The sequence below is a fragment of the Siphateles boraxobius genome, unplaced genomic scaffold (assembly GCF_051911475.1).
Source record: "Siphateles boraxobius isolate OS27281-9 unplaced genomic scaffold, OSU_SipBor_1 9, whole genome shotgun sequence".
Lineage (NCBI taxonomy): Eukaryota > Metazoa > Chordata > Actinopteri > Cypriniformes > Leuciscidae > Siphateles > Siphateles boraxobius.
In genome coordinates, this window is record NW_027509219.1 from 27,324,904 (window position 1) to 27,352,671 (window position 27,768).

At 39.6% G+C, this 27,768-nt stretch overlaps 1 protein-coding gene across 7 annotated transcripts in view; it reads left to right on the forward strand.

Moving 5' to 3' along the window:
- The window catches only part of osbpl9 (oxysterol binding protein-like 9), a 38,115-nt gene that overhangs the window by 934 nt on the left and 9,413 nt on the right, over positions 1 to 27,768 (forward strand). The window contains exons 2-12 of one of the 7 annotated variants that reach the window (XM_077222880.1): positions 353 to 403; positions 1,932 to 2,010; positions 13,547 to 13,620; positions 18,393 to 18,488; positions 18,583 to 18,630; positions 19,606 to 19,635; positions 19,727 to 19,777; positions 20,391 to 20,429; positions 23,702 to 23,795; positions 24,027 to 24,131; positions 26,094 to 26,253. In XM_077222880.1, the coding sequence (XP_077078995.1) occupies positions 353 to 403; positions 1,932 to 2,010; positions 13,547 to 13,620; positions 18,393 to 18,488; positions 18,583 to 18,630; positions 19,606 to 19,635; positions 19,727 to 19,777; positions 20,391 to 20,429; positions 23,702 to 23,795; positions 24,027 to 24,131; positions 26,094 to 26,253 (827 nt within the window). Of the gene's footprint in view, positions 1 to 352; positions 404 to 1,931; positions 2,011 to 6,955; positions 7,071 to 13,546; positions 13,621 to 15,212; positions 15,430 to 18,392; positions 18,489 to 18,582; positions 18,631 to 19,605; positions 19,636 to 19,726; positions 19,778 to 20,390; positions 20,430 to 23,701; positions 23,796 to 24,026; positions 24,132 to 26,093; positions 26,254 to 27,768 lie in introns of those variants that run through there. The other 6 variants (XM_077222882.1, XM_077222883.1, XM_077222885.1 and 3 more) reach the window with 6 other exon arrangements.

Below are 27,768 nucleotides of genomic sequence, written 5' to 3' on the forward strand. Positions count from 1 at the left end.
ATATATATATATATATATACACACACAATTATATTTATTGTATGTGTGTAAATAGTTTATTTTAGTACCCCATTAAGTCTAAGTTTCAGTGTACTACCATATAATTATATCAATAATTTAAGAAGTATTATCAAATAATATAAAGGATGTCATATTAAAACGTTAAACGTTCTGCCATTTTTCTACTGTGTATTATACAATCCAGGTTGGTTATTTTTACATGTATGGTCATTGACCCAACATATCATAAACCTTTGAAATCTTCTTCATCAAAATGAGACTTGTAAGTATTTCAGCACTGTGTTGGTCATTAATCAAACCGCTCTTTTTATCACTCTGTCCCCTCCTTCAGTCCAAGGACAAGATGATGCGTGGTTCTAGAAGAGGCTGTGTGCGACTTCGGGTAAGAAGCTTCCTTTATTCTTTATTTTTAAAGCAGGACTAGGTTAAATCTGGCCTCACTCCTTTTTTCCTGTCCATCATTTCAGTGATTAACTCATGTCTGTGCTTGTCCTCATTCTGACTATTATTCTTGTTTGGTTATACTATTAATTTCACCCTGGCTGCCCTTGAGAATCTGCCATCAGGATATTATAGCATGGATGAAGAATTTCTAATAAGTATGTGACATGATTTTATGGCTAATGCATTGTATTTTTAATAGAGGTAGAATGCATCTATTAGTGAGTCCCTACGGTGTCTAATAATAGGGGTTCAGGTCTGGGTTTTGTGTAGAACTGTCCAGTACTTCAACATCGGATTAAGTAAAACATTTCTATGTAGTCCTTGCTTAGTATACAGGAGCATTGTGATATTAGAACAATAAAGGGCCCTTCCCAAAAAATGTTGCATAAGGTCTTTGTATAGTTTAGCATTAAGATTTGTTTTGACTGGAATTATTAGAACCTCACACAAAACAGGTTTATATGCGTCTTGTTCATGAGGTGAGTGAAATGCCTCACCTATTAAACACAATGCTGTGAAAACTCTTCACCAGCAGATGGCACACTCTTCAGTTTAATATGCAGAGGACAGTCATGAAATAGCCTATGTAGATTTAATGCAGAGGATAATTGTTATAATATACAGAATAGAATTAATGTGTTAAACTTAATGCTATATGGTAAGTATTTTAAGTATTCTAGTCGTAGTCTACTGTTTAAATACAGACTAGAGACAGTAAAATACATTATCACACGTTTTATGTTCCTAATCCCTGTAATGCCAATAGTAATGCTTCATTTTAGATGGCTGAAATTTCTGACAAGTCTTAGTTAAAGGGTTTTGTGTATCTCCTGTAATGTCAATGTATTGCACAGCTTTAATTAGTGTCGTAAATAAGATATTGATTCTTGTCTCAGAGCGAGTCAACTTAAATTTAAGCCAGACATTAAAAATGCTTTGGGCGTTGGCTTATTTTTCTCAAGGCCTGTGGTCTGATCTGCTGTGAGCAGTTATTGCTCTCTTCCTCTCGGTTACCAGTAAAACCACTGCTTGGTACATCTGTATTTAAAGGTAAAATGTGCGTTTTCTTTAATAAACCCCTGGCATGTTTTCAGGCCACTCTCTTTAATGTTTTAAGTTATTATATATTTGTTGTGGTAGTTCATCAGGGATGAAAGAGTTAATAGTTGCATGTTTTTCCTGTGGTCCTGTAATACAGAATGTGCTGCAGTTTCTCTCTCTCCCTCTCTCTCTCTCTCTCTGTCCTCCTTTCTCAATTTACATCTCCCTCCTCTTTCTCTCTTTTCTTTTTTCTCTCCCTTTCCTTTCTTTTTATCTCCCTTACTCCACCCATTCTTTCCCACCCCTTTTCTTCTCTCTCTCTTCTCATGTGGGTAAGAGAGTGAGGCAGAGGAACGTAGAGAGAGAGAGCAGGGAATGACGTGTCCCTCAGTCTCAATGGCTTTCGCTGCGTTTCTTTTTTGCAGGGAGCTGTGATAGGAATCGATGACGAGGACGACAGCACTTTCACCATTACCGTGGACCAGAAGACTTTCCATTTTCAGGGTGAGGTCTCCATTCTCTTGTTCTTCTGGGGCTTTGTCTCGTCCATCTCCTCTCTCATCTTCTGTTCTTTGGCACCTCTTGCCGTGATGCTTTTAACCAATGTTTATAGTGCGGCCATCACGTGTGCCAGGTCTGTCTGTCTGCCTGTCTCTCTCTCTCTCTCTCCGTCTCTCTCTCTCTCTCTCTCTCTCTCTCTCTCTCTCTGTCTTGCTCTCTCTTTCTCTCTCAGCCTCTCTCTCCATGCTCCTTGTCCCTCCTCTCCTCTTTCCACTCTGTTTATTTTTGCTCTTGCTTACTCATTCTCCCCCACATGCTCTTTTTCATTTTGATTTTAAAGAGGATTATGACATCAGTAACCAGCTTTCTAATGCAAACACGACCCACACTTAACTCGCATCAGTCGCGCGCGCTCAATTCACATACATTAGGCCTGGTTTATTTGTCCGACTTATCTCTTGCGACCACTGACCGGAACGATCTGCAGATTTCATAGCTTAAAGAATTGAGTTCAGAGGCTCTCGGATTTTTTTGAGGATCCACATTGATTTTCTGCTTGGAATTTCCATGGAGCTGGAAGAAATCTTGGAGAAACGGAGTAGAACAGACAGTCTCACCGCAGAGTTACGCAAGGCTGCTGGCTGCTGAGCTCCAGGTTTTTAGCCTCTAGCCTCCACCTTCTCTCACTGGCTCATCTATCCTCCTCCACCCCCCTTCTCTTCCGCCCTGCCGGGGGTGCGTTCACTCTCCCCATGCCCTCACCCACTGCTATGTTCCGACACTGTATGCTGTGGCTTTACAGTAAGAAGGGTAAGGTCACGCTCAGCTGGGACTGGTCTGATTGCATCTTCCGGAGTGACCGTTTATTATTGCAGTTTGCATTGTTTAGTCTCGAGCATGCTTGTTTTATTTACAAATGGAGTTGGCTGGTAGTATTTACTTTGAGTGTGTTATTCGCTCTCAAAAGTTACAGGTTTTGAAAATGCGTACCTGGCGGGACCATATAGTATTTTTAGATTATAATTCCTATTCATTAGTGATTCATTTTGGGCTCATTCCACCCCACGATCAGTCTTGTTGTTTTCTCGAACATATTGGAATCAAGGTATTCTTTTTCTCTTGATTCATTTTCACTTTGACCTGTAAAATTCATTGCCGACCTCTGGAGTATTATGTCAGTTTTGCTATGATATGCCAATCCAAACCTTTTATTTTTTTAAATTGTGGCATAACATAATTCGAACGGCCATTTCTGATTTTCTGTTGTGCCTTTACATAGTGTATTTCTGTCAGTGTGTAGCTCAGGCTTCGGTTTCAACAATCTCCTTATACCATCCACCTCTCTAGATCCTCAGGGACTCATCCTTTCAGTTTTCCTATTTCTATTTCAGCAGGAGTCATTTACCCTACAGCGGAAATCGTTTTGTGCCTCCTGATCTCAGTGGACCAGAATTGCAGCACAGGTTGCTTGTCTTAGTTATTTATGGCATTGTCTTTATGGTTAGAGTGCCATGTTGAGTTCAGAATGGTATATTCTTGAGTTAAGTTGTATATTTTGTTGTGGACATGAGCAAATGAAGATTTGAATATTGTTGTTATTAATATTATTCCTACTAGTCTCAGATGGCATGCGCGCAGAATGATAAATAAATCAATAAATGAAACGTATATCCAGTTACTAGAAGGAATCTTCTGTTAATTTCCCTTTCATTTATTGTATTAAACGTAAATACTCAACAAAACATTATACGAATAGAACAGTAAAATATAGGCTGATTAAATGTTTGTTTTTCATAGAAATGTTTTTTTCATTACTTTAAAGTGGCCTCAATGATAGATGTTCTTTCTTACATCGCAAAGACCTGACTTTCATTAGCATTTATTTTAAAATAAATTAATACTTTTATTCAGCAATGACACATTAATTCCACAATTCCACTCAATTCTTATTGACTTCACAATCTCTGAGAGTCAGGGTAGGCAGTTCTGCTGGTAAATAAAATTGTCTTTTCTTTTCAAGGTACCAGTTTGCTACAATGATTTCTTCTGAGAAAAGCCTAGATGCTGGATTTGAGTTTGTGTGGTTTGCATGATCTTCTGCTATTCCCTTTGGTGTTGTCTTTACAGCCTTTTGCAGATGGCTGTGCTTACCAGTTTGTTGCACAATGGTCTATTAATGTGAATTATTGATTTGAGGTTAACACTTCCCATGACATTGTGTTGTTTTACGGCCTATTTCAATGTACCGACAGTCATCAGATCACAGTACGTCACTTCTCAGACATTCCAAGACCCAACAAACGCCAATTCAACATGTTCAATCTGCGAAAACAAGCACAAACCAATGCCAACAGATGCCAACAAGGGTAACGCACTGATCTTACAAAACCCGACGAACGTGTCTGTTGCCGTTGTTCACCGTCAGTCAGTGCAGAGCTTTTTCTATCTAGATGGTTGTGCTGGTTGACCAGCATAAGTTTGACTTTGTGACACAAAAACATTATTAACATTATTGTTGTGATTTTGCTGTTTGGGGTCAGCGCAGAGGGGATGATTTGTAAAGTGAGATGTGTTCAGATTAAACCTAAGCCAAACTGTGCTGTGGTTTTCTTGTTTTGACATGAAATATCATCTGGATTATATCAATCTGCCAACTGGGCTTAAACCAAATAGCATGCTGTTAAATAATACAGTGTAAAAACTCTAGAAATGCACTCTCAGGATGATAAAAGCAATGTAAGCTTGAACTTTCATACCTCCCCATTCAGCAAGATACATTTGAGAATTAGCGGTTAGGTTGAACGGTCAGGATGGGTATGGAGAGGTTCACACAATGCAGGCCGCAGAGGAACTGTACGTGCTATTTAGAGGAACATCCATAATTCATCATACTCTTCTGTGGCCCAGTATCAGCCCTGCCTGAAAGCCCCATTATTTCCTTTGAGCTAAAAGCCTCTACCTGTCTTCCTCTCAGACTCTTGACTGGAGAGGGTAAAAAAACAGACAGCATTTAAAAGCTCCCATCTTCAGACACTGAGCTCCTGTTGGCAGTGGATCAACATTTGCATTCATGCTCCTGAGGGGAAAGAAATAACAGAGATGGAGAATAGATGTGGAGCAGTTGAATGGAGGAAGAATGAGCTACTGGTGTGTGTTTTTCTCTCTGTCGTCAGACTCCCGTGTTTCCGCAGGACAGAGCTGGCAGGGGAATGATGCAGGGAGTCACATGGAAGCTGCAGTGAGTTTAGGATGGACTGCAGGAACGTGCACGCACACATGAGCTCTGATCCATTGGCAGCATTTTGGAGATCTTGACCGACACCTTTTCATACTATAGATATAAGGCAGCAGCAGCACACTATATTTTCTGGAGACACAATAAATCGGTACCATATCTGTTATTTTCTATTTTTTAACTTATTGATGTCAGTTTTGGAAATGTATCGGCTAATATTAGACATCAAATTATATTTTCTCTATTTTTACATTTAGATGACCTTTCCCATAATTTTATGCTCACTTGTTGACCTTTAAAATACTAATAGTTTAATAATCATGTTAAAATAAAATCTTTAAAATGAGTGTCAATTTTTTATATAATCTTATAATGGCTAAATTCACTTGTAGCATTGATTTTAAACTTTAGTTTGATGATTTTATTTTTTTTAAATAGCACACTACCATTTAAGAGTTTAAGGTTACTCAGGTCAGTAAGTGTTTTTTTAACGATTTTTCATCAAAGGTGCATTAAAGTGACAGTAAAGTCTTTTACATTGTTACAAAAGATTTATGTTTCAAATAAATGCTGTTCTTTTGAACTTTCTATTCATCCTGAAAATAAATATATCATAGTTTCCACGAAAAAAATATTAAGCTGGACAACTGTTTTTAACAATGTTAATAATAAATGTTTCTTGAGCAGCAAATCAGCATATTAGAATGATTTCTGAAGGATCATGTGACACTGAAGACTGGAGTAGTGATGCTGAAAATTCAGCTTTGCCATCACTGGAATAAATTACATTTTAAAATATATTCAAATAGAAATCAATTATTTGAAATTGTAATAATATTTTACAATATTAGTGTTTTTACTGTAATAAATAAATGTAGTCTTGGTGAGCATAAGAGGCGTCTTACCAACCTCAAACTTTTGAATGCTAGTATTTATATTATAATTTTAATTTCAGCCATTTATTTTTTATTGACCATGACATGAAAAAAAAACGATTTGCTTATTTGTGTCGGCCACAATAAAAAAAAATCTTTCTGTAACTCTTTGTTTCACTATAGCTCAGTAGCAAGTCTGGTGGTGGCATCTCGCAGTTTGACAACAGCTGCTAGTGCTGAAGAAATACCTTTCAAGTTTATTAAGTTTAAATGGACGTAAATGATGAGACATTTCGTTTGAGTGCTTAGGTCTCTCTCTTTCTTGCATACTGCTGGGGTGTCATTATAAGGGCACATTGCATAAGATGCCCTCATTCTGAAGTCCACCATTGCTCTCCAGAGACACACTCCATGTTTTTTCTCAGTATATAGGCTAGAGATAAGGAGGAGAGTATCTACAAACTGAATTACATTGTGCAAAACAGATGATGTTGACATAAGTTAGCACTCACGCATTTGGTCAAAGCACATTCAATCCAAGATACACCAGTTAAAGTGCATTTCTTTAATGTTTTTTGGATTCGATTTGGATTACTTTATTATAAATTTATAACATTTAATTCATACTTTTTATTTCACGTTGTACTCAGGCTGTTTCTGTGGTCTTTAGGTCAGTTTTAGCATGTCCTCATTGCCAAATAACGGACAAGTGCAGTGTTTTGTAATCAACATTACCTCTCCTAGTGAAACCTCATTGGCTAGAGAGAGGAGTTAGCTTGGCATCATGTGTCATGTGATCTCCACTCCCGCACCAGTATCCCAGGGAGGGGCCATGTTTGTTTTGGACTGTGAGTCTCACACGGATCTAGTACATTGATTTCAAGCATGTTCCATAGATGTATGATGGCTTTTGTGGTCCTGTGCGAACGAACGCTGCTGTACTTTACAAGCAGGTAAAGGGAACTGAAAGTTCTCTTATCTTCTTGAAGATACTAATCTACTTGTGTTTTTTGCTATTTCTGTCTAATGTGTATTGATTATTAACCGATTCAGTCTATGTGTAACGCTGCTCTGCCTAAAGGTTTTTATATCATCTATAAGGTTGCTCTATACAAACAAATTAGGGGTTTGAGTTGTGATTTTAGATTTTCTGCCGAGCTTTGCACCCTTCATCCATCGAAGTGTCTCGTGTTGTCAGTGCTGTTTTTCAGATCGTCCCTGGGGAAATGATTAAATGTATGTTTAATGGCTATTAGACAGAGAGAGATTTAGTCTTAATATCTGTTTATGAACTTTGTGTGGTACCTTCTCATCCCAAACATCAGATCAAGCCTTAGGTTTGATTTGCCACTTGCTATGAACTAGGCTACATTTTTTACAATTTACTCTTTCTCTTCATTTGATGCTTTATTATTTTCTTTCTGTCATGGAGCATAGAAGATGTTTTAAGGAATCTTCATATAGTTTTTTACATAGAAAGTGGATGGATAATAGTGGCTCTCAAGCTCCTAAAAGGAGCAAAAAACTCTTTTTATTTGAAGTCTTCTAATGTCACATGATAGCTTTTTTTGAGAAACAGACCAAATTTAAGTAATTACTGAAAATCATCTTCTTTACTCAAGCTCATAAATCTTATTTTTTGCAAGAGTATCAGGTAAACAATTTGAAGAAAGTTCAATAGAAGGAATAAAATTGTTAGGTTACTGACGTAACCCCGTTTCACTGATAACATGAAGTGAGCTATCTCAATATGGGAACGCCTCTGGGCGTGTCAGATCTCGGAAGCACCTATTACACCAGGTCTGCCAACTATGGCAGACCAATCGCTGCAACGATCAGGGAGTCCCGGCTCCCTGTATATAAACGCAGCTACCTGCCGTTTCGTCATTCTCCGCATATCTCTTCTCCGTGCGAATAGGCAAGGAGGGCAATGTTGTGAGATACCTCACTCGATGTTATCAGAGAACCGGGTTTACGTCAGTCACCTAACGTTCTCTTTCTAACATTCGTTCGGTATCTCACTATGGGATATAGACAACTCCCGTATTGCCGATATGCTGACGAAGCAGACTGAAGAAGAGGGGATATAAAGTATACTGAATCATTGTCCCAGTCGGTTAGAAACAGGATAATATGGGGACAGGTGCCCCCTTTATTAAAACAATCTCATACCCCCTGACTACTTACTCCCAGAACTGAGTGTGCCAGAGAGGGTTCCGTAACATCCAGTCTATAATAACAAATAAATTTGTGCTGAGAGGACCATCTGGCCGCTGCGCAGATTTCTTGAATAGAAATCCCCTTAAATAGAGCCCAGGATGTAGACATCCCACTAGTAGAATGCGCTCTTAGTCCTACTGGGGGCTCTATATTCATGCTTTTGTAACATAACACGATAGCCTCCACCACCCAGTGGGAAAGGCGTTGACGGGAGATAGGTCTTCCCTTGTAAGAGTCAGCCCATGAGACAAATAGCTGGTTGCTCTTACGCAATGTGTGGGTTCTCTGTACATAACTGTACAGTGTTCAACCGGGCATAAACAGTGTAACCTCTCCTCTTCTGGAGAAGAAAAAGGAGGAGGATGAAAAGCTGGCAAATCCACTGCTCTTTCGGTATCCGCGTGCTCCTATGCTTTAGGCACGAACGCCGGGTTCGTTCTAAAATTAGCTCTTTGACCACCCGTAGCGAACTTCATAGATGAAGGGTGAACTGATAACGCCTGTAGTTCACCCACCCTCTTTGCTGTTGTAAGAGCAAGTAACAGAGCCGTTTTTAAAGCGAACTCGAACGGGGCTTTTGAGAGCGCGCTCAGGACCAAAGAAAAATCCCATGGCGGGACCAGCGTCTTTGACACTGGGTGTAGCCTACGTGCACCTCTCATAAAACGACAGACTAGAGGGTGTTGGCCAATGGTACCTGAATCAATACCCACATGACATGCCGATATAGCGGACAGATAAACCTTCACCGTGGAAAAAGCTCTTTATCCAGGAGGTCTTGAAGAAAACACAGCACATCCGAAACAGAGCACAAGAACGGAACAATGTTCTTATCTGCGCACCATTCCTCAAAAACTCTCCATTTGAGGTTATATAAAGAACGAGTCGAGGCCGCCCTAGCGTTCTGAATCGTCTCAATAACTTTTGGAGGTAGTCCGGCTGCACTCAGATTCAACCTCTCACGGGCCAGGCCCAGAGAGCTATGTAGGCTATCACCGTTGTATTGTCTGTCCTGACCAATACGTGATGATCCTCCCTGCCGATTTATGTAGGCTATCACCGTTGTATTGTCTGTCCTGACCAATACGTGATGATCCTTTAGAAAATGCACGAAATGTCTCAGAGCTAGAAACACTGTCAGTAGCTCTAGAAAATGTATGTGCTTCTCTCTCAGTGCGGGAGACCAAACTCCTCTCACTGTCCTCGAGCACTGCGCTCCAGCCTGTGAGAGATGCATCTGTTGTCACCACTTTTCTCAGTACGATCGGACACAGAGGGCATCCTGTCCTGAGAAAAGACGGGGCTCTCCAATGACAGAGAGTGCTCGTGCATTCTGGAGAGACGCACACTCTGTGGCTGAGGCGGCTCTCGGGGCGAATGCCCTGTGACACTGTCCAGTTCTGAAAAATCTCTCATTCGTAACAGCCCCAGGGGAACCACGGACACAGTTGAGGCCATCAGTCCTAGTAGCCGAAGACACATCCTGAAAGAGACTGATCTCCCTCGTTGGAAAAGAGAGAGGCAGCTGTGAAAAGTCTTGATGCGATCCTCTGATAGGAACGCTCGAAACGTCACAGAATTCAACCTGAGACCCAAGTAGACTATTTCCCGAGACGGAGATAGACCACTCTTCGCTTGGTTTATCTTGAAACCTAATCTCTCCAGATGCGTCACTAGTGTGTGTGTATCGCTCTCTGCCTGCCGTCGGCAAGGCGCACAGATAAGCAGATCGTCCAGATATGATGATAATTCTTATCCCTGATCTCCTCAACGGAGTCAGGGCTCCTTCTACACACTTGTTGAATACCCGAGGAGCTAAAGCTAGGCCAAATGGTATTCTCGTATACTGTATGCTGTGCCCTGATAGGCGAACCTCAGATATTTCCTGTGAGCAGGAAAAATATCTATGTGAAAATATGCGTCCTGGAGATCCACCGAGGTGAACCAGTCTCCTTGCAGAATATTTTGACACAACGTTCTGATAGACAGCATTTTGAATTTGTATTTTCTGAGGTGTCTGTTGAGGACCCGTAAATCCAGAATGGGACGGAGACCTCCCCTCTCTTGGGAATCACAAAATAACGGGAGTAGAAACCCTTGTGGCTCTCTTCTGTTGGAATCACTCTTATCACTCCCTTTTTCATTAAAGAGGCTATTTCTTCCTCTAAAACCAGAGCTGCTTCCCCTTTGGCCACTGAAATTACCTCTCCGTTGAACAGAGGAGGTTTTACAGCAAATTGAAGCCTGTATCCCCTCTCTACGGTGGTTAATACCCAGGTTCACCGTCTGAGCAGCGAGTGGGCCCTTCTCATCTTCGCTCACTAGAGGTGCCGCAGCACACTCTAGCGGCAAAGATGGGGAAGACCGCTCCAGAGACGGAGTTATATTGGTCTTTATTTGTGATTGTTTTATTCTTTTGTGATCTTTTTCTCTTTTTTTCACATTCTGCGCCCTCGGTCTTTGACCTGGATGCGTCAGAGGAAAATTTATTTTTGAAAAAATGCTTGTGAACATTAGACCTTCTTCCCTCGTAACAGACCTCGAAGGTGGAGGGGGAGACGATCTCTTGGGGGGCACTCGCAGAACAGTGGCCGCATTCCCGCACGCATTGGACTCTGAACTGTCCACACAAACACATTTCACCTCTGAATTCCTTCTCCTTTTCCCCGCGGGAGGGAGAGAGGAATCGTTCTGAAGGGATGGGACAGAGAAACCCTGGGTGCTGTCTCCCAACCCTTCCTGATGCTGAACTGATGTATCAGGTCGACCGCCTCTTCTTGTTCCCCTGGGGGGTGGGCGATCGGTGTTTCGCTGCTGCGGCCGCGAAAGGCTGTTTAGGTCTAACGAAACCGGGTTTTGGCTGTGGGGCCGCGTTGCCCGGCTGTTGTGGTGGAGCAGAGCGGGAAGGCTGATAATCTGAATGCCCTCCTCGGCCTGACGGTCTGAAATTCGGCCGGTTCAAGTGATAAGGCAGAGCCGCCGGCTTTCTTGGGAGACAGACCTGGAAAGCTTCTCCCTCCCTCTTCCGCAGGTCACACTGCTGCCGCATCGCCGTTACCGTCGCGCCGAACATGGCTTTTGGATCTATAGGGGCATCCAGAAACTCTGCTTTCTCTTTTTCAGAGAGCCCTGACAAACCCAGCCACAGCGATCTCTCACCCACAACTGCTAAGCCCATACTCCGTCCGCAACTATGAACTGCTCCGCGGGACGTGCGCAGGTTCATATCTGCTATGACGCATATCTCCTCCCAGAGCACTGGATTGGGAGATCCGGAGTCCAGTTGAAGACCCATCTCCTCTAATAGCTCTGCTTGATAGGTTGTAAGGAGGGATGACGCGTTCAAAGCACGGACGGACAGTGCAGTTGATTTGTAGATCTTTTGAAAAACAGAGGCGGCGAAGCGCTCTGTTTTCCCTGGCAGCGACGCTCCGGTTGAAGAGAGCGCCACCCTGCGGCCCGGGTGCAAGTGATTTGCAACCGAAGTTTCCACCGGGGGAGGATCCGCCATCCCTAGATCCTCCATTCCCTGAACATCAAGCCTCGAGAAACCCTTGACGGGCACTCGATGTGAAAAAGGCTTGTCCCAAAACTTCTTCATCTCCGTCACACAGGCCGGGACGGCCGGAATGAACTGCCTTGCTGGCGGGAGACGTGACGGAAGTCTCTTTCCATCGTACAGGTCTCTTTCAGCCCCTTGACCTGCCTGTTGGGATGGCCAGTCGATCGATAATCTAGCCGCGGCCCTGCGACAGACCTCGATTAGATCTGAATCTGTCTGTACAGGCGAGGGTGAACCCTCATCCTGTGCACTCGGCGGCCTAGACTGGTTCGGGGGAAGAATGGCATCTTCATCGTCGTCGTCCTCGTCATCGAAGGGTGTTCGACAACACTTCATCATCGTCATCTTCCTCACCTGCTAATGGATCATCGAACAGCGGGGGAAGGATTGGTGACACCTTCTCCATCATCTCTGCCCATGAGGTGGTGGTCCGGGGACAATCCATGGGTTCCTCTCTGGGTTAAGCAGAGAGGCATGGGTCCGATTTTCCACCAACTGCCACGCGGAGCCTTCTTTCTCGGGTCTTAGTCGAGAGCGTAGCGCAGTGCGGGCATCCCTTGGGGTTGGACAGCGCTGCCTGCATGTGTTTAGCACCCAGACAGGAGATGCAGAAGCCGTGTGCATCCTTAGCAGAAATCCACATTCCACAAACACACGGATGTGGAGGGCGACCTTTTCCTCCAGGGCTCTCCGGTTCTATCGCGGTGGCCATGATGGAGCTAGCACTCTATTCGTTCTCACCCAACGAGACAACTGGTACGGAGCTGTGCTGCGATTAGAGAGCTATCGTTTTCCTTATCCTTTTGGTGCGTGGTAACCGCCCAGAAAAACTTGGAAAAAGACTCTTAAGAGAACTTAAGAGTAAGAAAACTCGTTTTGACACGTTAGTTATCGTACTCTTAAGTGACGAAGTCACTCAACGACCTAAGGAAAATATTGCGTTTGGGACGTTACCTATCAGCTCCGTCTGAAAACTGTTAAGCAAATAGTTCCCAAAGTCTGCTTAGGACAGCTTCCGAAATCTTCCACGGGGAAGAGAACGAGAATGACGAAACGGCAGGTAGCTGCGTTTATATACAGGGAGCCGGGACTCCCTGATCGCTGCAGCGATTGGTCTGCCATAGTTGGCAGACATGATGTTATTGGTGCTTCCGCGATCGGACACGCCCAGAGGCGTTCCCATAGTGAGATACCGAATGAATGTAATATTGTTTTGAACAATATATGAACATGAATGAAGACTTTTCTTTATCAGCCATTCCTTTAATGGTACACTTTATAGTTTTACGCTTGATTAGTTCTATTGAAGTGCAGAGGCTGTGTGTGTTTTTTAGTCCTGAAATTGTATTCCTCTTTTCTACAAGAAACTCCATTATGAGCATTACCATTTTTCTTTACTCAAGAGGATAGGCTTTAATTTGTGTGTTTAATTTCCTGTTTAACTTGCTACAACCCTGTCTTGTCTTCTTGGCACTCTATACCTGTTTTCGTTAAGGAAAGCCGGATACGATAACAGAGCTGTAGTTACCGTTGTCACATTGACAGTTCCACGGCAGAGTCATTCTCCACTCTCCATTTCATGCGCCGTGTGTTTGCGGTCTGTCTGTTTATTACTAATGGATGTGTTTTTGGATATTTTCCCCTCAGCCCGTGACGCAGACGAGCGGGAGAAGTGGATTCATGCCTTAGAGGGGACGATTCTACGCCACACCCTTCAGCAGGTAAGAGCCACATGTATCATGATTACATCTGAGTCAAGTAAAGAATCTTCTCTATAATATGCTTAGACCTCATTCGATTTTTGGGGGATGTATTGTGACTTTTATTTCATGTCTGTTCATTTTGAGGGCAACTTTGTGCTTTGTGATGTACTCCTAAGATCTGTAAAGTACAAGTTTATTAATATTTTATGTAATATTAGTATTGTTTTTTGTTGTTGTTTTTTTACAATGTTTTAAAACTAAAAAATCTATTTTAAAAATGAATTTAAAAAATGTATTGCCTTTACCAACTCCTAACTGTTTAAGAAGAATTTTGTAATGAAATTTAAAGGTTGTATCAGTGATTTCTGGCCCAAAAATAAATGTCTAATCTTTCCTAACGATCCGCTAGCTGCCCGCCCCATAAACTAGCCGTCCAAAAACCGCGTCTCTGTAGGCAGCCTAGGCTCTGAGATCTGCACACCAAAACAAATGGGTACAACCACCACTCAAAACCAAAATAAACAGTGTTCCAACCAATCACTGACAGGGGCGGGTGTTCCTCCGATTTCGCATCCAGCCGTGCACGAGCGCAAAACCTCACAACACCCGCCCCTGTCAGTGATTGGTTGGAACACTTTGTTTTGGTTTTGAGTGGTGGTTGTACACATTTGTTTTTGTGTGCAGATCTCAGAGCCTAGGCTGCCTACAGAGACGCGGTTTTTGGACGGCATGCTTATGGGGCGGGCAGCTAGCGGATCGTTAGGAAAGATTAGACATTTATTTTTGGGCCTGAAATCACTGATACAACCTTTAATAAGAAGTAATGGAATTTTTTTTTACATTTTCATCAATGGCGCAATCCCTCGAGTCTGGTTTCTCCAAGTTATGATGTCATTTTTTGATTTATTTAGAAGATGAGTATGCATCAGTTTTCTGTTTCAATAAGAAATTGACATTCTGTGTTGATACATTTCTGTATTTTTCTGTCAATTGTGACAGCATGGTCAGTCAAAGGAATGTCATTTTCCTCAAGCACGGAAATGTGTCCTCCCTTTTGACTGTTGTTATTAAAACATAAAATGTTTTTAATTCGAGTTTGTGAAATATTAGCTTTTTTAAGAATCTGAAAACTACAAAAAAGGCCTGAAAAGAGATTTTGAGGGTATTGAATGCACTTGGCAATGTAGACCTTCTCCATACCGATTCACCGAAGGTGGAAACCAGGACAGGCTGAGACGAGCATGCATTTTTACTTGCATTTCTCGCTTAATTTTTCCCTAATTTCTTGTAAATAATTTCCTAATTTGCAGGCTCACTTTTGTCCTCTACCTCTGTGTTCTTTGCCTCATCCTTTCCCCTCGAAGATCTCTCTGTTCCATTTCCACCTTAGCTCTATGTAAAAAACAAAAAACTAAAAAACCTGCTGACTGGCAACTGGCAACTGCGTGTACCTACTTGCAGAGTGTGTGCACTGTGCAGCTATCCGGTCACATGATCTCCGACAGCCAATCACAGCTTTGCTTATTCAGGCAGCCCCTGTGCAGCAGATGGCAGATCCAATCACAGCAATGTTTTCTACAGTCTGTAAGGTTAATGTTACTTTTTCTTCTGCGTTTTTTTCTTATGAGGAAGTCCTCTTCCTGGTCAAGGGTGGTTTATAGAACGGCTCTGAGTTCAACCGACTTAGCCAATAGGTACTTGTTCACCTTATATGCCCCTCCTCTAGAGGGGGAACTTACAGGAAAGGGTGTGTGGACTAATAACGTAAGTGTTTCTCTGAGTTTGGATCAGTTTTGTGGAGGAATGTCCTGCAGTGGCAAGAACCGAGTGAGTATCTTTGTTTTGTTAAAGTTTACTGATGCGTTAAATGGGTCACACTCTGTGTATGAGTGTGTACAGGTAGGAGTGGGTGTGTGTGTTTATGAAAGTAGGGAAGCATTTGTTTGTGCAAATAGAGAGGGTAAGGGGGCACAGTTGAATGCGTAGTTACTTTTCTACTGACTTTTGATTTGTAATCTCAGCCATATCATACATGTACAGTCTGTGTTGCCGTAATAGAGCACATGACTTGTGGGTTTGCTTTTCAAATGTGTCACTGGTGGGTTTATCGCCTATGCCCAAAGATAGTCTATACACCTCTGCTTGCTCAGTTGATTCATATTAAAATACTTCTCTCTGCTGTTGTGTTAGATTTTCAGATTTTCTGCTATGAGTCAGACTGAAGGAGTAAGTCAATGGGAACAGCTTCCTGTCTGTACAATCTGTATTTTTAGTTGTGGGTTAACCTGTTAACAGCTACCATGTAGCTCTCAGCGTGCCGCAGCTTTTCTCTGCCAGGCACAGGATAAAATAATTATGTAATGCTCTTTGAGGGTCGCAAATGCTCGTTAAAAGGTATTTCGGTAATTTGTTCATGCCAAAACAGCAGATTTCAGGGCTGCGGGGAGGTGAGATGTTTATGGTGCTTGTAGGATATGACCAAGCATATGTTCCTTAACTTAACTGGTAGCTAATTATTGCTCAGTTCCCTGGGAACATTCTTGCCATTTTGTTACTTTCTCATTGAAGGTAACAAACATAGCTGCAAATTGTGGACACTCTGATGTGTTGTGGAATGTGCTTACAAATTTTTTATTTTGTTTGTTATGATATATTAGTTTGACCCGTATATTTCATCTGTTTAGAAATGGTTACAGTACTGTTTAATGAGAACGTGTTCAACAATTTTGTTAAAGTTAAAAAGTTGTTAAATACAGTTTGAAGTCATATGTATTTTTGTAATGTGTGAGTATTAAGTATTAATGTTTAATGTTGTTGTTGTTGTTCTCCATGATTTTTGGTGAATTGAATTGAATCCAATTACAATCCATAACAATCGAACCCACAATTTTACCATAAAACAACAAGAGCAGCACTGTAGCTGTTAAGGTACTAGTTTGCCGGAAACATATTAACGAAGGTACTCCAAAGCAAGCATGAATACTTGGCTAGGTAATATGCCTGTTGAGTGTACTTTACCTGCAACCTTGCATTACTGCAACCCCAGCTACTAGCTAGTTATAACTATGCCAACAGTTTAGAAGTATATGCTATTGTATTCACTAAACTATGACTAGTTTATGCATCTTCCTGCTATATTCCTCTTGTGACAATGCTAGGAATGAAACATACATTTGTGAATTTTGTTACGAGTTGTCACAATATTTCTTTCTTTTGTTCCAGCTGTTAATTATTTCTGCCTTTACTGCTTAGGGTGTTCGTTTTAGCAGGACTGAATGTTTCATAAAAACACTCCCATAATTCAGGCACAAATGACATGTGGGTTAGTACAATCAGGCCATGCATTCAGAGTGGAACTTGATCTTTAGTTCATTTTTAAAGCTGCAAAACTCTCATTAAAAGCTTTTGTGTTTCCAAATACATGTGTTGGCAGTCGACTCAATGAATCACATGATTTTATTCTGATATTCCACTTAACCTTTGATTTCTGCGTGGATTTGCGTCGCTTATGTAGACTTTGACCTATTTTTTTTGTTTACAATTCTGAGCGACGGTTAGCCGCCCATGGCTTTTCTTCATTTTCCCATGCAGTTCAGTTCCACCAATCTCCGCCGTGGGGGCTTTTGCGAGGGTCAACAAGAACCAACACTCACGGCAGTGACCCTCAGACCAGGAATCTCTTATATAGGCTACTGCCAACATTGCCTGTGCCTGCTGTTGCCTCAATACCACCTGGACTAGCCGCTATTAGCTTTAGTCTTTTTTCTGAAAGTTTACCTGAAAGGTCTAGATATAGTTGTGGTTATGCTACATGTAAAATAAGTAAATGGGGTTTGCTGTTCTTATAAAATTTCACTTGTTTTACAGTAATAATATGTAAACTGCTTAGTTGGTTCCATGGAAGCTGTTTTAAGGTTTTAGTGTGAATTCTCTTGTGTAATTCTCTGAATTTGTGTGTGATGTGAGCTTAGAAAGGAAACCATGTGTAATGGAAGGGGTGTGATGGCATATAGCATGTGCTGTAAAAAGTGGTTTATGTGTGATATACTTAATGGACAATAAAATGAGCATACATTTTATCTTATTTTAAAATGCCTACTTTATTTGTTTGGTTTCATGAATCCATGAAAAAATCTGTTAATTGTATATTATCATGGCCAAATCATGCCAAATTTTTTGATCATCTTAAATAACTTAAAGGTGCAGTAAGCGATTTCTGAGAAACGCTGTTGAAAATTTAAATCAAATTTAGATTTGAAATCATTTAAATCACCTAGACAAAAAAAATTTGTGAATATTTGCTAGATGTCTGTTCTGTGTGTGTGCGCTGGAAAAAAAAGTATTTGTACATAGTCCTAGCTGTGTAAATGGGATAAAAACAAAAGTTTTGCTTCTTTGCTTTAACCTTGAATTGCTTGAATCAGTTACATTGAAGAGGGATTAGAAATGTTCTTTTGCATCTGACATAACTTGTTGCAGTGTTTAATGTGCTCCGGATGATCTCACTGTTTTTTTATTTTGTAGGTATATAGTAACAACTTTAAGGAACCAATAAAAGCCTGTTCTTTTTAGTATGCAGTTCAGTTCAGTCCCTCTCAGGGTCTGATCTCTGTTTATGCCTGTTGTCTAATTGTGTAATTCAGTTAAAGCTGTTAGAGAGAAATGTGAACAGGCAGGGAGCAGTTCTGTTCAGTTCCTCTCGAAAGCAGAACATGACAGCTTAGGACACCATGAAAGCTTTTATACACTTGAATAGGACTGAAACTGATCCCTCTTACTTTCACTTGCAGGAGGCAGAAACAGGATTTGTTCCCAGCGTTCAGGACTTCGACAAGAAGCTAGCCGAAGCGGATGCGTATTTGCAGATTTTGATCGACCAATTAAAAGTAAGGCTATCATAAGACCTCATTATGACTCATAATGATGCATCATTGTTCACATACATGACTGTCTAATTTCTGTTTTCGTTGCATCTTCTAGCTCTTCGATGAAAAGATAAAAGACAGTAAGGAAGATGAGTCACGCAGAGTAAGACATGAACATTTTTCCGTATCATCAGTGGTCCATCTTATGTCAGACAGTATATAGCAGAGACGGCCCATTTAATTACAATGAGAGCGATTGAAACGCCCAATATGGCGGCTCTATTTAAGGATGTCCCTCCCACCTTTCAAATAAAAGAGCTAATCGACCAAGTCATGCAAATGAAATGTAGAAAAGTATTGAAAAAGCTGATCTGTTGTGCCAAGCTAGTTAAGCTGTTGGCTTGCTAACTGAAAACACAAAGAAAGGGAAATGTTTATTTTGACAATTTTCAGCCTTGGTAATATGTGATATTTTATTTAAAAGGCATTAAAGGGGTCATCGGATGCCCATTTTCCACAAGTTGGTATGATTCTTTAGGGTCTTCATGTAAAGTTTGTAACATACTTTGGTTAAAATTCCTGTTTGTGTAAAACACCCTTTTTACCTCCTCAAAAACAGCTCTGTTCACCTGCGACCTGTTTCGGTGCATGTCTCTTTAAATGATAATGAGCAACTGCTCACTCCAAGAGGTTTTCACCATATAAATGTGAATTTTGCATCCGATGACCCCTTTATCATATTTTCATTATTAAAAATAAATAAACTATTGAGTTATTTTCAATCATTACTAATTAGGAACTAAATGAAATATCCATATAAAGCTGTCTGGGCAAATGGAATTGCTTTGGAATGGAATGGGGGAACAGGTATCTGCAATAAAATGTAAATTTTTTTGTATATTAAAATTTCCATATACCAATTTCATTTTGTAAATTGTTCACACATAATGAAATGATAAAGATTCTTCAGATTCTCCAGAGAGTCACATTTTTAAGCCTATTTAGGGGATGAAAGTCATTTGATCTCAGGCTTTCATTTCTGCTTTTTTTTGGGGTTTTGTAAAGGTGCATCTTTGTTTATAATTCAAGAGAAATCTAACTGAAACTGTCCTTTTCTTCTTCATTGTCCAATACACAGAAAATTGAGAACCTGAAGGACACGACTTGTGTAAGAGTGTCTGCACCTTCACCCTCTTAATGCATTTTAGATCTAATTTTGGCAGTGTAATGCATTTTCATTTCTTGTTTTTCTTTTTTAGAGTATGGTAGAGTCCATCAAACACTGTATCGTACTACTACAGATTGCCAAGGTAAAAAACGCTTGACTCTTAGGCTCATTATGTGAATGCACCTGTGTTTCGTCTGCCCACTGTGTTAATATTTGTCTTGTGCAGCCCACCCTGTAATTTTCCAGAACCCTGTTAATGTTTATTTTGCCAAGATTATGAACATTCCAGCAGGTATCATATGGTTTTGAGAGGTGATTCTCCTACACTAAGGTCACATTCACACAGCAGCAGAAAATAGTTGTCAGTCTTGTTTTACAGTGCTAAATATGGTTATGCTCACGTTGACCTAAACATTTGACGGATAAACTTGCATCTTAATTGGACAAAAAACATTGTTTCGAATGAAAAAATTAGACCATCTGGTGTTGTAAAAGTTGTCATCTTTGAGTCATTTAATTCACTGACTTTTGCAAACAGTATTTGGCTCACTAGTGTAAGCTGTACTATGAATGGACCTGTTAGTAAATATGGTTGACAATCCCAAACGCTGTCTGTGTGAACGTAGCCTAAATGATTCAGGAGGTTAAAATTCATCAAGTAACCATTGTTATTGGCTCAAATTAAAGCAGTGGCTTTCTCCCAGCTGTGGAGTTGCCTTATTTCTCAATTTGTGTTTTCTTTTTAAAATTTGAAGGATCAAAGTAACGAACAGCAACACTCAAACGGACTGATAGTAAGTTTTAACATTCCTCAGCAATGAACTAGTCTAAATCAAACAGTGCTACTGTTTTCTCTTCAACTGAAATCACATTTTCTCTTCAGTAAAATTGAATCGAGATTTGCATGACCTTGATCTGAGGGCTCCGCCCACCACATCTACGTCTCTCTCTTTTTCTCTCTGCTATCATTTTTCTCACTCTTCCTGTTGGATAATTCTGGGTCTGTCCTTACCTATGGCCACAATTAACAACAAATGTAAACCGCAATAGAGAAATATCTCTGACAGTGTGACTGAACCAAAATAGTGAAAGACACAGATACTTGCATACAGAATTATCATTGATTTTCCATGGTCATACATGCTATTGAACCATGTAGGACAAATTGATGCTGTCTATTACGACCTACCCAGAGGCTCTCATGAGATCAATAACCACCAAGGCTAGTGCTGGAGTGACATAATCACCAATTACATTTAACCCTCCTCTTTAGTTTGAGTTGAATTTGGCTAAAAACAAATGTAACATTCATATTTCCCCCCAGTTTGGGATGCACTGATATGAAAGTTTTGGCCGATACACTAATCGATAATTCTTTATATTTGAAAGCAGATAACCGATATATTGCCCGTTAAATCTAAATCCAAATTTGTGTAAAATTTTTGAGAGTCTGATTACATAAACAAGTGTCACCATTAAAAGCCATGTCCCAAGCACACAATTATAATGTTCTCATTATAGTTTTATGTAGCCTATATGACAGACTTGTGCTGCCACTTAATTCCAATTAACTGTATTTTCCTATTTTGAAGTTATTCCAATCATATTTCATGCAATTAATAACCATCATGGCGAACAGTGCGCATCTGAAGTGCCTCAGATGAAGTAAATAATGGATTATTTATCTGCTTCAATTAATAAATTCAATTAATCAATTATTACTAAATAAATTCATCCAAATTTTCTTATCGGGATGATAACAATAACATTAAATATTAACATATATCAGCCAATACCGAAATGGTGGCTGAAATATTGTGCATCCCTAGTTTGGGCAAAAAAAGTTAGTTTGAAAATGCAAACCTAAGTGACTCAAAAAAATAATGTTGTGTTCTATTGTGGGGATTTGAGTTTCTTCCCTCGGAGTCTGTGATTGCTGTCTTTTTGCCGCTGACCTGAGAGTTTTTGCCTCTTGATTTAATCTCATTCTAGTGTTTATGTATTTACTGCTGAACTCTAATTGCTCCAATGAGCTTTTAATTAAGAGCGGCAGCCTCTGTTAGGGTACAACAAAACACGGATCATTCAGAACAATAAAAAATTGTGATTTTTAAATCCTTTAAAATTCCCTGTGCAGAAAAGCCCCTCCAAACTCATTTCACTGCATGTCTTTTTTTTCTCCCTTGTGTGTTTTCATGTAGAGTTACCTCACCACTGTGTCCTGTGATATCAGTGTTTCACAGTGCATAATGGATAGAGATTATTTATCCCCCTGCATTGCCTATTTAGTGTGTAATACTTGGGATTATGGGTTAGTCTTGTCGTCATGGACACAGAGCTTAATAGCTTCGTATCCTAGTCTGTGCCGACTGACAGATGCTCAGTGTTACCATAAGGCAGAGATTGACACATAGTGATTTTTGTATATTAAGAAGATTCAGTGTGATGGACATGGGGCACAGCTGTGAGGTTTCTCAGTTGGACAATCTGATTCACTAATTTAATTCATATCTTTCTCTTGAAAGCCTCAATGATTATTTGTGTCTCTGTGTAGAAAAAATATGGCCATAAAATAGTTAAAGACAACATGAAATGGCATTTGTAATGCATGTAACCTCCATAATATGACATATTTTTCAGTGTAATAGAACACTTTGAGGGAAATAATATAGAGGAGATCTTGAGTGAAAGTCTCTTATGTTCACCAAGGCTGCATTTATTTGACCAAAAATACAATAAAAACAGCAATATTGTGAAATGTTATGCAATTTAAAATAATCGTTGTCTATTTTAAAGTGTAATTTATTACTGTGATGCAAAGCTGAATTTTCAGCATCATTACTCCAGTATTCAGTTTTACATGGTCCTTCTGAAATCATTCTAATATGCTGATTTGGTGTTCAAGAATATTTATGCTTAACATTTTTGTGGAAACCATGATCCATTTTGTCAGGGATCTCCGATGAATAGAAAGTTCAAAAGAACAGCATTTATTTGGAATATAAATTTTTTTGTAACAATGTAAAAAGTCTTTACTGTCAATCTTGATCCATTTAACCCTTACGCTAAATATTCAACAAAATTCGCAGTGTTTATTACACTAGTATGCTTAAATGTTTACCCAGGATGTTTGTTTTGAAATGCTTTTATTTTGTAAAAAATGGAACATTTACACTTGTGGTGTTCCCAGTCAAAATGACTCGCCTACAAAATCTACACGTTATGCTATATTATCACCAAATATTGTATTCAATCTTTTGTCAACTTGTTTTCTTTTAAATTAGGACAGGTTTTTTATTTATTTTTTAAACTGATTGATCGTAGGCCTCATTGGTCTGAGGGTAAGGTTCATCTCTGTGAAAAAGAAAACCTGTAATACTCAAAATAGTTTGTTTGAAAGAAAATTCTCTCTGGGTCAAAATGCAAACACAAATGCATCCTTACTAAATAGAAGTGATTTCTTTAAAAAAAAAATTCTTTCTGACCCCAAACTTTTGAACTGTAGTGTAAATGGTGTTAATTTCATTGTTTCATGTTGTCTTTAACAATAAATAATGTTATTTTTACTGTTTCATGAAGAAAACCGCAGAAATGAAGAGTCCACTGTAGACATGGGGGTTGTTGTTTTTTTAATAAATATTTTGAATGTCTGAATATATCACTTATTCAGTAACCAAATGGACATTAAATTTTTTCAGAACCTTAAAGGGACAGATCACCCATTTACTTCATTTATTTACCCTTGTTTTTTCTAAACCTTTCTAAGACTTTCTTCTGTCGAACTCAAAAGGAAAAAGTTTATCCTGGCCACTATGAAATAAGTTCATTACACTTTCTTTTGTTTTCTATAGAAGGAAAAGTTTTACAGGTTTAGAACAACATTGTCATATTTTGGTGAACTATCCTTTTAAACACAGTAACTGAAATTCAGCGCTTTAATTTCCCCTGAGGATTTCTGTGATAGTTGGGTTGGGCATTGAGAGCGAAAACTCCTATGAGAGGGTGTAGTTATAACATGTTTTCCTATGAGAGCTGTGTTTTGTATCATGTTTGTGGTTCTCTGCAGAGCACTATAAACCCAGTGGATGGGGTATTCCAGCCTACTCCTCTCAACCCCTCTGTAGTCAGTGCCATGCCAACGCAGACCACTCTACCCACAGGTGAGCGCTCTCTCTCTCTCTCTCTCTCTCTCTCTCTCTCTCTCTCTCTCTCTCTCTCTCTCTCTCTCTCTCTCTCTCTCTCTCCTCTCTCTCTCTCTCTCTCTCTATCTCTGCATTTCATTCCTTAATAATGTTGTATGTGCTTATTTTGAACGCCTTTTGGAGAAACTCGGAAATTAGATTTGGTTTGCAAATATTGTGTGCATATTTCGGGTGTGTGTTCATCCATAGATGGAGCTCAGGTGTGTAAAACGGAACAGAGGCCTTCTTCTTTACCCATGGGCCCTGTTGTCACGGTGATGGGGAGCCTTCAGACTCCCACTCCCAACAGCACAGGTACGAAGTACCAACAGTTGTGGAAGTAAACACTTAAATCTGGAGGGAAACTTATTATATTAGAAAAAAAAAAGTTAAGTCCCTTTCACACCAAAAGTGAAATGACACAGGAGAAGAAAGTTCAACACTTACTTCAGCAATAAAAAAAAAGAAACCTAAATGATGTTTAACTATTGTCATTTTTGCTTATTATTATGGTTGAATTGGATCATTGAAGGTCAACAGCACAGACATTAGTTAATAAAATGGTATTAAATACATAAATTATGTATTATTTTACATTTGAATTATTCAGGTTTGCTTAATAGTTTGCATTCCACTGTTTTTATTTATTTTGAGGAATACTGAATCTGTTTTTGCGCAAGTGGGAAGAGTATGCATGCTAACATTTAGTCTCTAGATCTACAATTGCCTTCATGTTTATACAGCGCACACAGCTCCTTTGCATTTACTCCCACTTTCTCTCAACATAGGGACAATACATGGGAAAACAAAGTAACTTGTGCTACTTATTTGAAAAAGTAACACATATTTTGTTGTAAATTTAAAAGTAATTCATTACTTAACTTGTGACTTAATAAAATAAAAATAATCTGATTACATTACCCCTGACACTGTATGTACATTTATTTTATTTTTTTGTGTGTGTATATGTGTGTGTTTGTGTATATATATATATATATATAAAATGCCCCCTTTTAATCTGAGTAGAAAGCAGTATTCCCGTAGTATTCCGCTGCAGTGGGGATGCAGTCAGGCTGTAGTCAGGCTGTTCTATCTGCAGTCAGGCTGTTTTCCCCTAACTGCTATTAGTGCTGGATACAGGGGCTTAGAGAGTCCAGATTCTGCTGAGGCAGTGCATGAATAGCTGAGCATAGCAAAAACACAGCCGATCGGTAGCACTCTAGACAGCAATGCAGGAAAATACACATAAAACAGTCAAGAGCTCCAAAGTGCAGACTGTGAATCAGGATTTCCATTTCTATTCATGCCGAAAGTGCTTGCGTTGTAGGCAGGGCTGATTTAATTGGACTTAGTTTAGCATCTGAACAGTGTTAGTTTAACACAACCAAACATTTTATTTATTAGCCTGACAGCATCGCAATTATTTGCATGTATATTGTGTCTTACTAGCCATTTTCTGTTTTGTTTTTATATTCCTGAACTACTTACAATTGTATTGTAATTATTAGCCTTTTTAAAGATGTTTTAAAGATGTTAATGTCCTCAATTATTCCAATAATAAAAATAAATAAATGAATAAAATGCATGATGATAAAATATTTTTTATTATTATTTTTAAAATAAAATGTATAAAACAATTACATGTTTTTCATTCATATTTAGTGGCACTTTATTCTATAATTGCATATTAACATGAAGAGTATTAATATGTAAAGTGCGACCATATTTTTTTTTACAAAGTGTAATTAGTGAATTGAGGCCGATGAGAGTGATGTCATTGGTGGATATTTAAGTATTTGCATAAGAGTGATTGACATTGAGGGTGGGCATGAATTTTTTCTTTAAAGATTAATTGAATATGCATGTTTTGTGGCAAACAGCAAAAGCAGAGTCATTGTCTTAAATTAAGTTTAAAAATCTGTTGCTTTTTTGGGTCCAATAATTAGGCCTAAACTAAAAAAAAGTGTATTTCACACTGTCAATGTGATGCGTACAGAGTGTCTGGCATATTGGCATTTTTAACAATCAGAGCTTGTGCTTGTGAAATTAGCTTAGTAGTATATTACTAAGCGTGTAGATGAGCTTATCGGCCATGCTGTTTATTTGAAGCACACATGCCAGCCACATATGCAAACGCATAAATCCTCAACCCATAACAGATGCTTTACTGACCGTCGGCTGTGGTGTTGTTTAAATGAGTGTGGTTAGTCATAGTTCCTCAGCACATTCATATTTATTCTCACATTTATTGGTTTAATTTCCTTCCTGTGGTTGTAGGGAGTGGTGCTTCAGCTCCCAGCAGCAGCGTGACTTCTCCCAGTCACATGAACGTACCGCCCCACACTGTTCCTGACTTCTCCTATTCCAGCAGCGAAGATGAGTTTTACGACGCAGATGAGTTTTATCAGAGCAGCACCTCACCGAAACATTGCACAGAGTGAGTTAAACACACCACACTGAAACGCTGAATAGTATAAAGTAGTGTACATTACACAATCCCCACTTCCTTTTTCAAAGGTGTGTTAAACTGCTTAGAAGCAGATCTCTAAGAAGTGGTAAATTCCTCACTTCTCTATGGGATTTTTCCAAAGTCCTTTAACACTGCAGTTGTCAAGCCCCTCCTGATTAAGAGCAATCTAGATAGTAAAATATTGAGCAATTACAGACAATCTCAAATCTTCCTTTGATAGGCAAGATCATTGAAAAAGTTGTCTTCAATCAGCTGAATGGATACTTTGACAATTTTCACAATCTGGTTTCCGACCGTATCACAGCACAGAGACAGCTCATAAAGATAATTAACGATATTCGTTTAAATCTTGATACAGGCAAAACATCAATTCTGGTACTACTCGACCTCAGTCCTGCACTTGACACTTTCGATCATAACATACTTCTTGTCAGGCTGGAAAACTGGGTCAGGCTTTCTGGGATAGTCCTAAAATGGTTCAGGTCATACTTAGAAGGAAGAGGTTATTATGTGAGTATAGGAGACCAAAAGTCTGAATGGACATCCATGACATGCGGAGTCCCTCAATACTCAATTATTGCGCCACTCCTATTCAACCTGTACATGCTTCCCAATGAGCCAAATAATGAAAAAGAACCGAATCGCTTACCACAGCTATGCAGGCGACACATAGCTCTACTTAGCCCTATCGCCTAACGATTACAGCTCCATTGACTCCCTGTGCCAATGCATTGATGAAGTCAACAGTTGGATGAGCCAAAACTTTCTTCAGTTAAACAAAGACAAAACTGAAGTCATTGCGTTTACAAACAAAGATGAAGTTCTCAAGGTGAACGCAAATCTTCACTCTAGGGGTCAAACAACTAAAAATCAAGTCAGGAATCTTGGTGTGACTCTCGAGTCAGAGCTTAGTTTCAGTAGTCATGTCAAAGCAATAACTAAATCAGCATACTACCATCTGAAAGGATCCAGGGAGGATTATTGTAAGGGAATCCTCACTGGCCTTCCCAAAAACACCATAAGACAGTTGCAGCTCATACAGAATGCTGCTGCCAGGGTTCTGAGCAGAACCAGACAATATGAACATATCACACCAGTCCTCAGGTCTTTACACTGGCTCCCAGTTACATTTAGGATTGATTTTTAAAAAATCTTTGGGTGCGGACTGATGAACCCAAGATTACCCTGTGAGTCAGTCCTAGAGCTCCTCCTGTCCGATTTTATGGAAAAATCGTGTCTATTGGAGACATCAAGTGGAATTCTTAGGCGCGCCGAATAAACACCACAGACACAGTGTCAGAGTAAAACTATATGCAAAATAAGATACACACCGGTGTTTTGCACAGATGAGAAGTTTATTCTATGTATCATCTTTTTACTACTTTAATTCATTTCTCTCTAATTCTCTTTTAATTCCTTTTATGACTGTTTTAATTTCCCTTGCTTTTATTTTGTTTATTTTCTATGCAAAGCTCTTTGAAT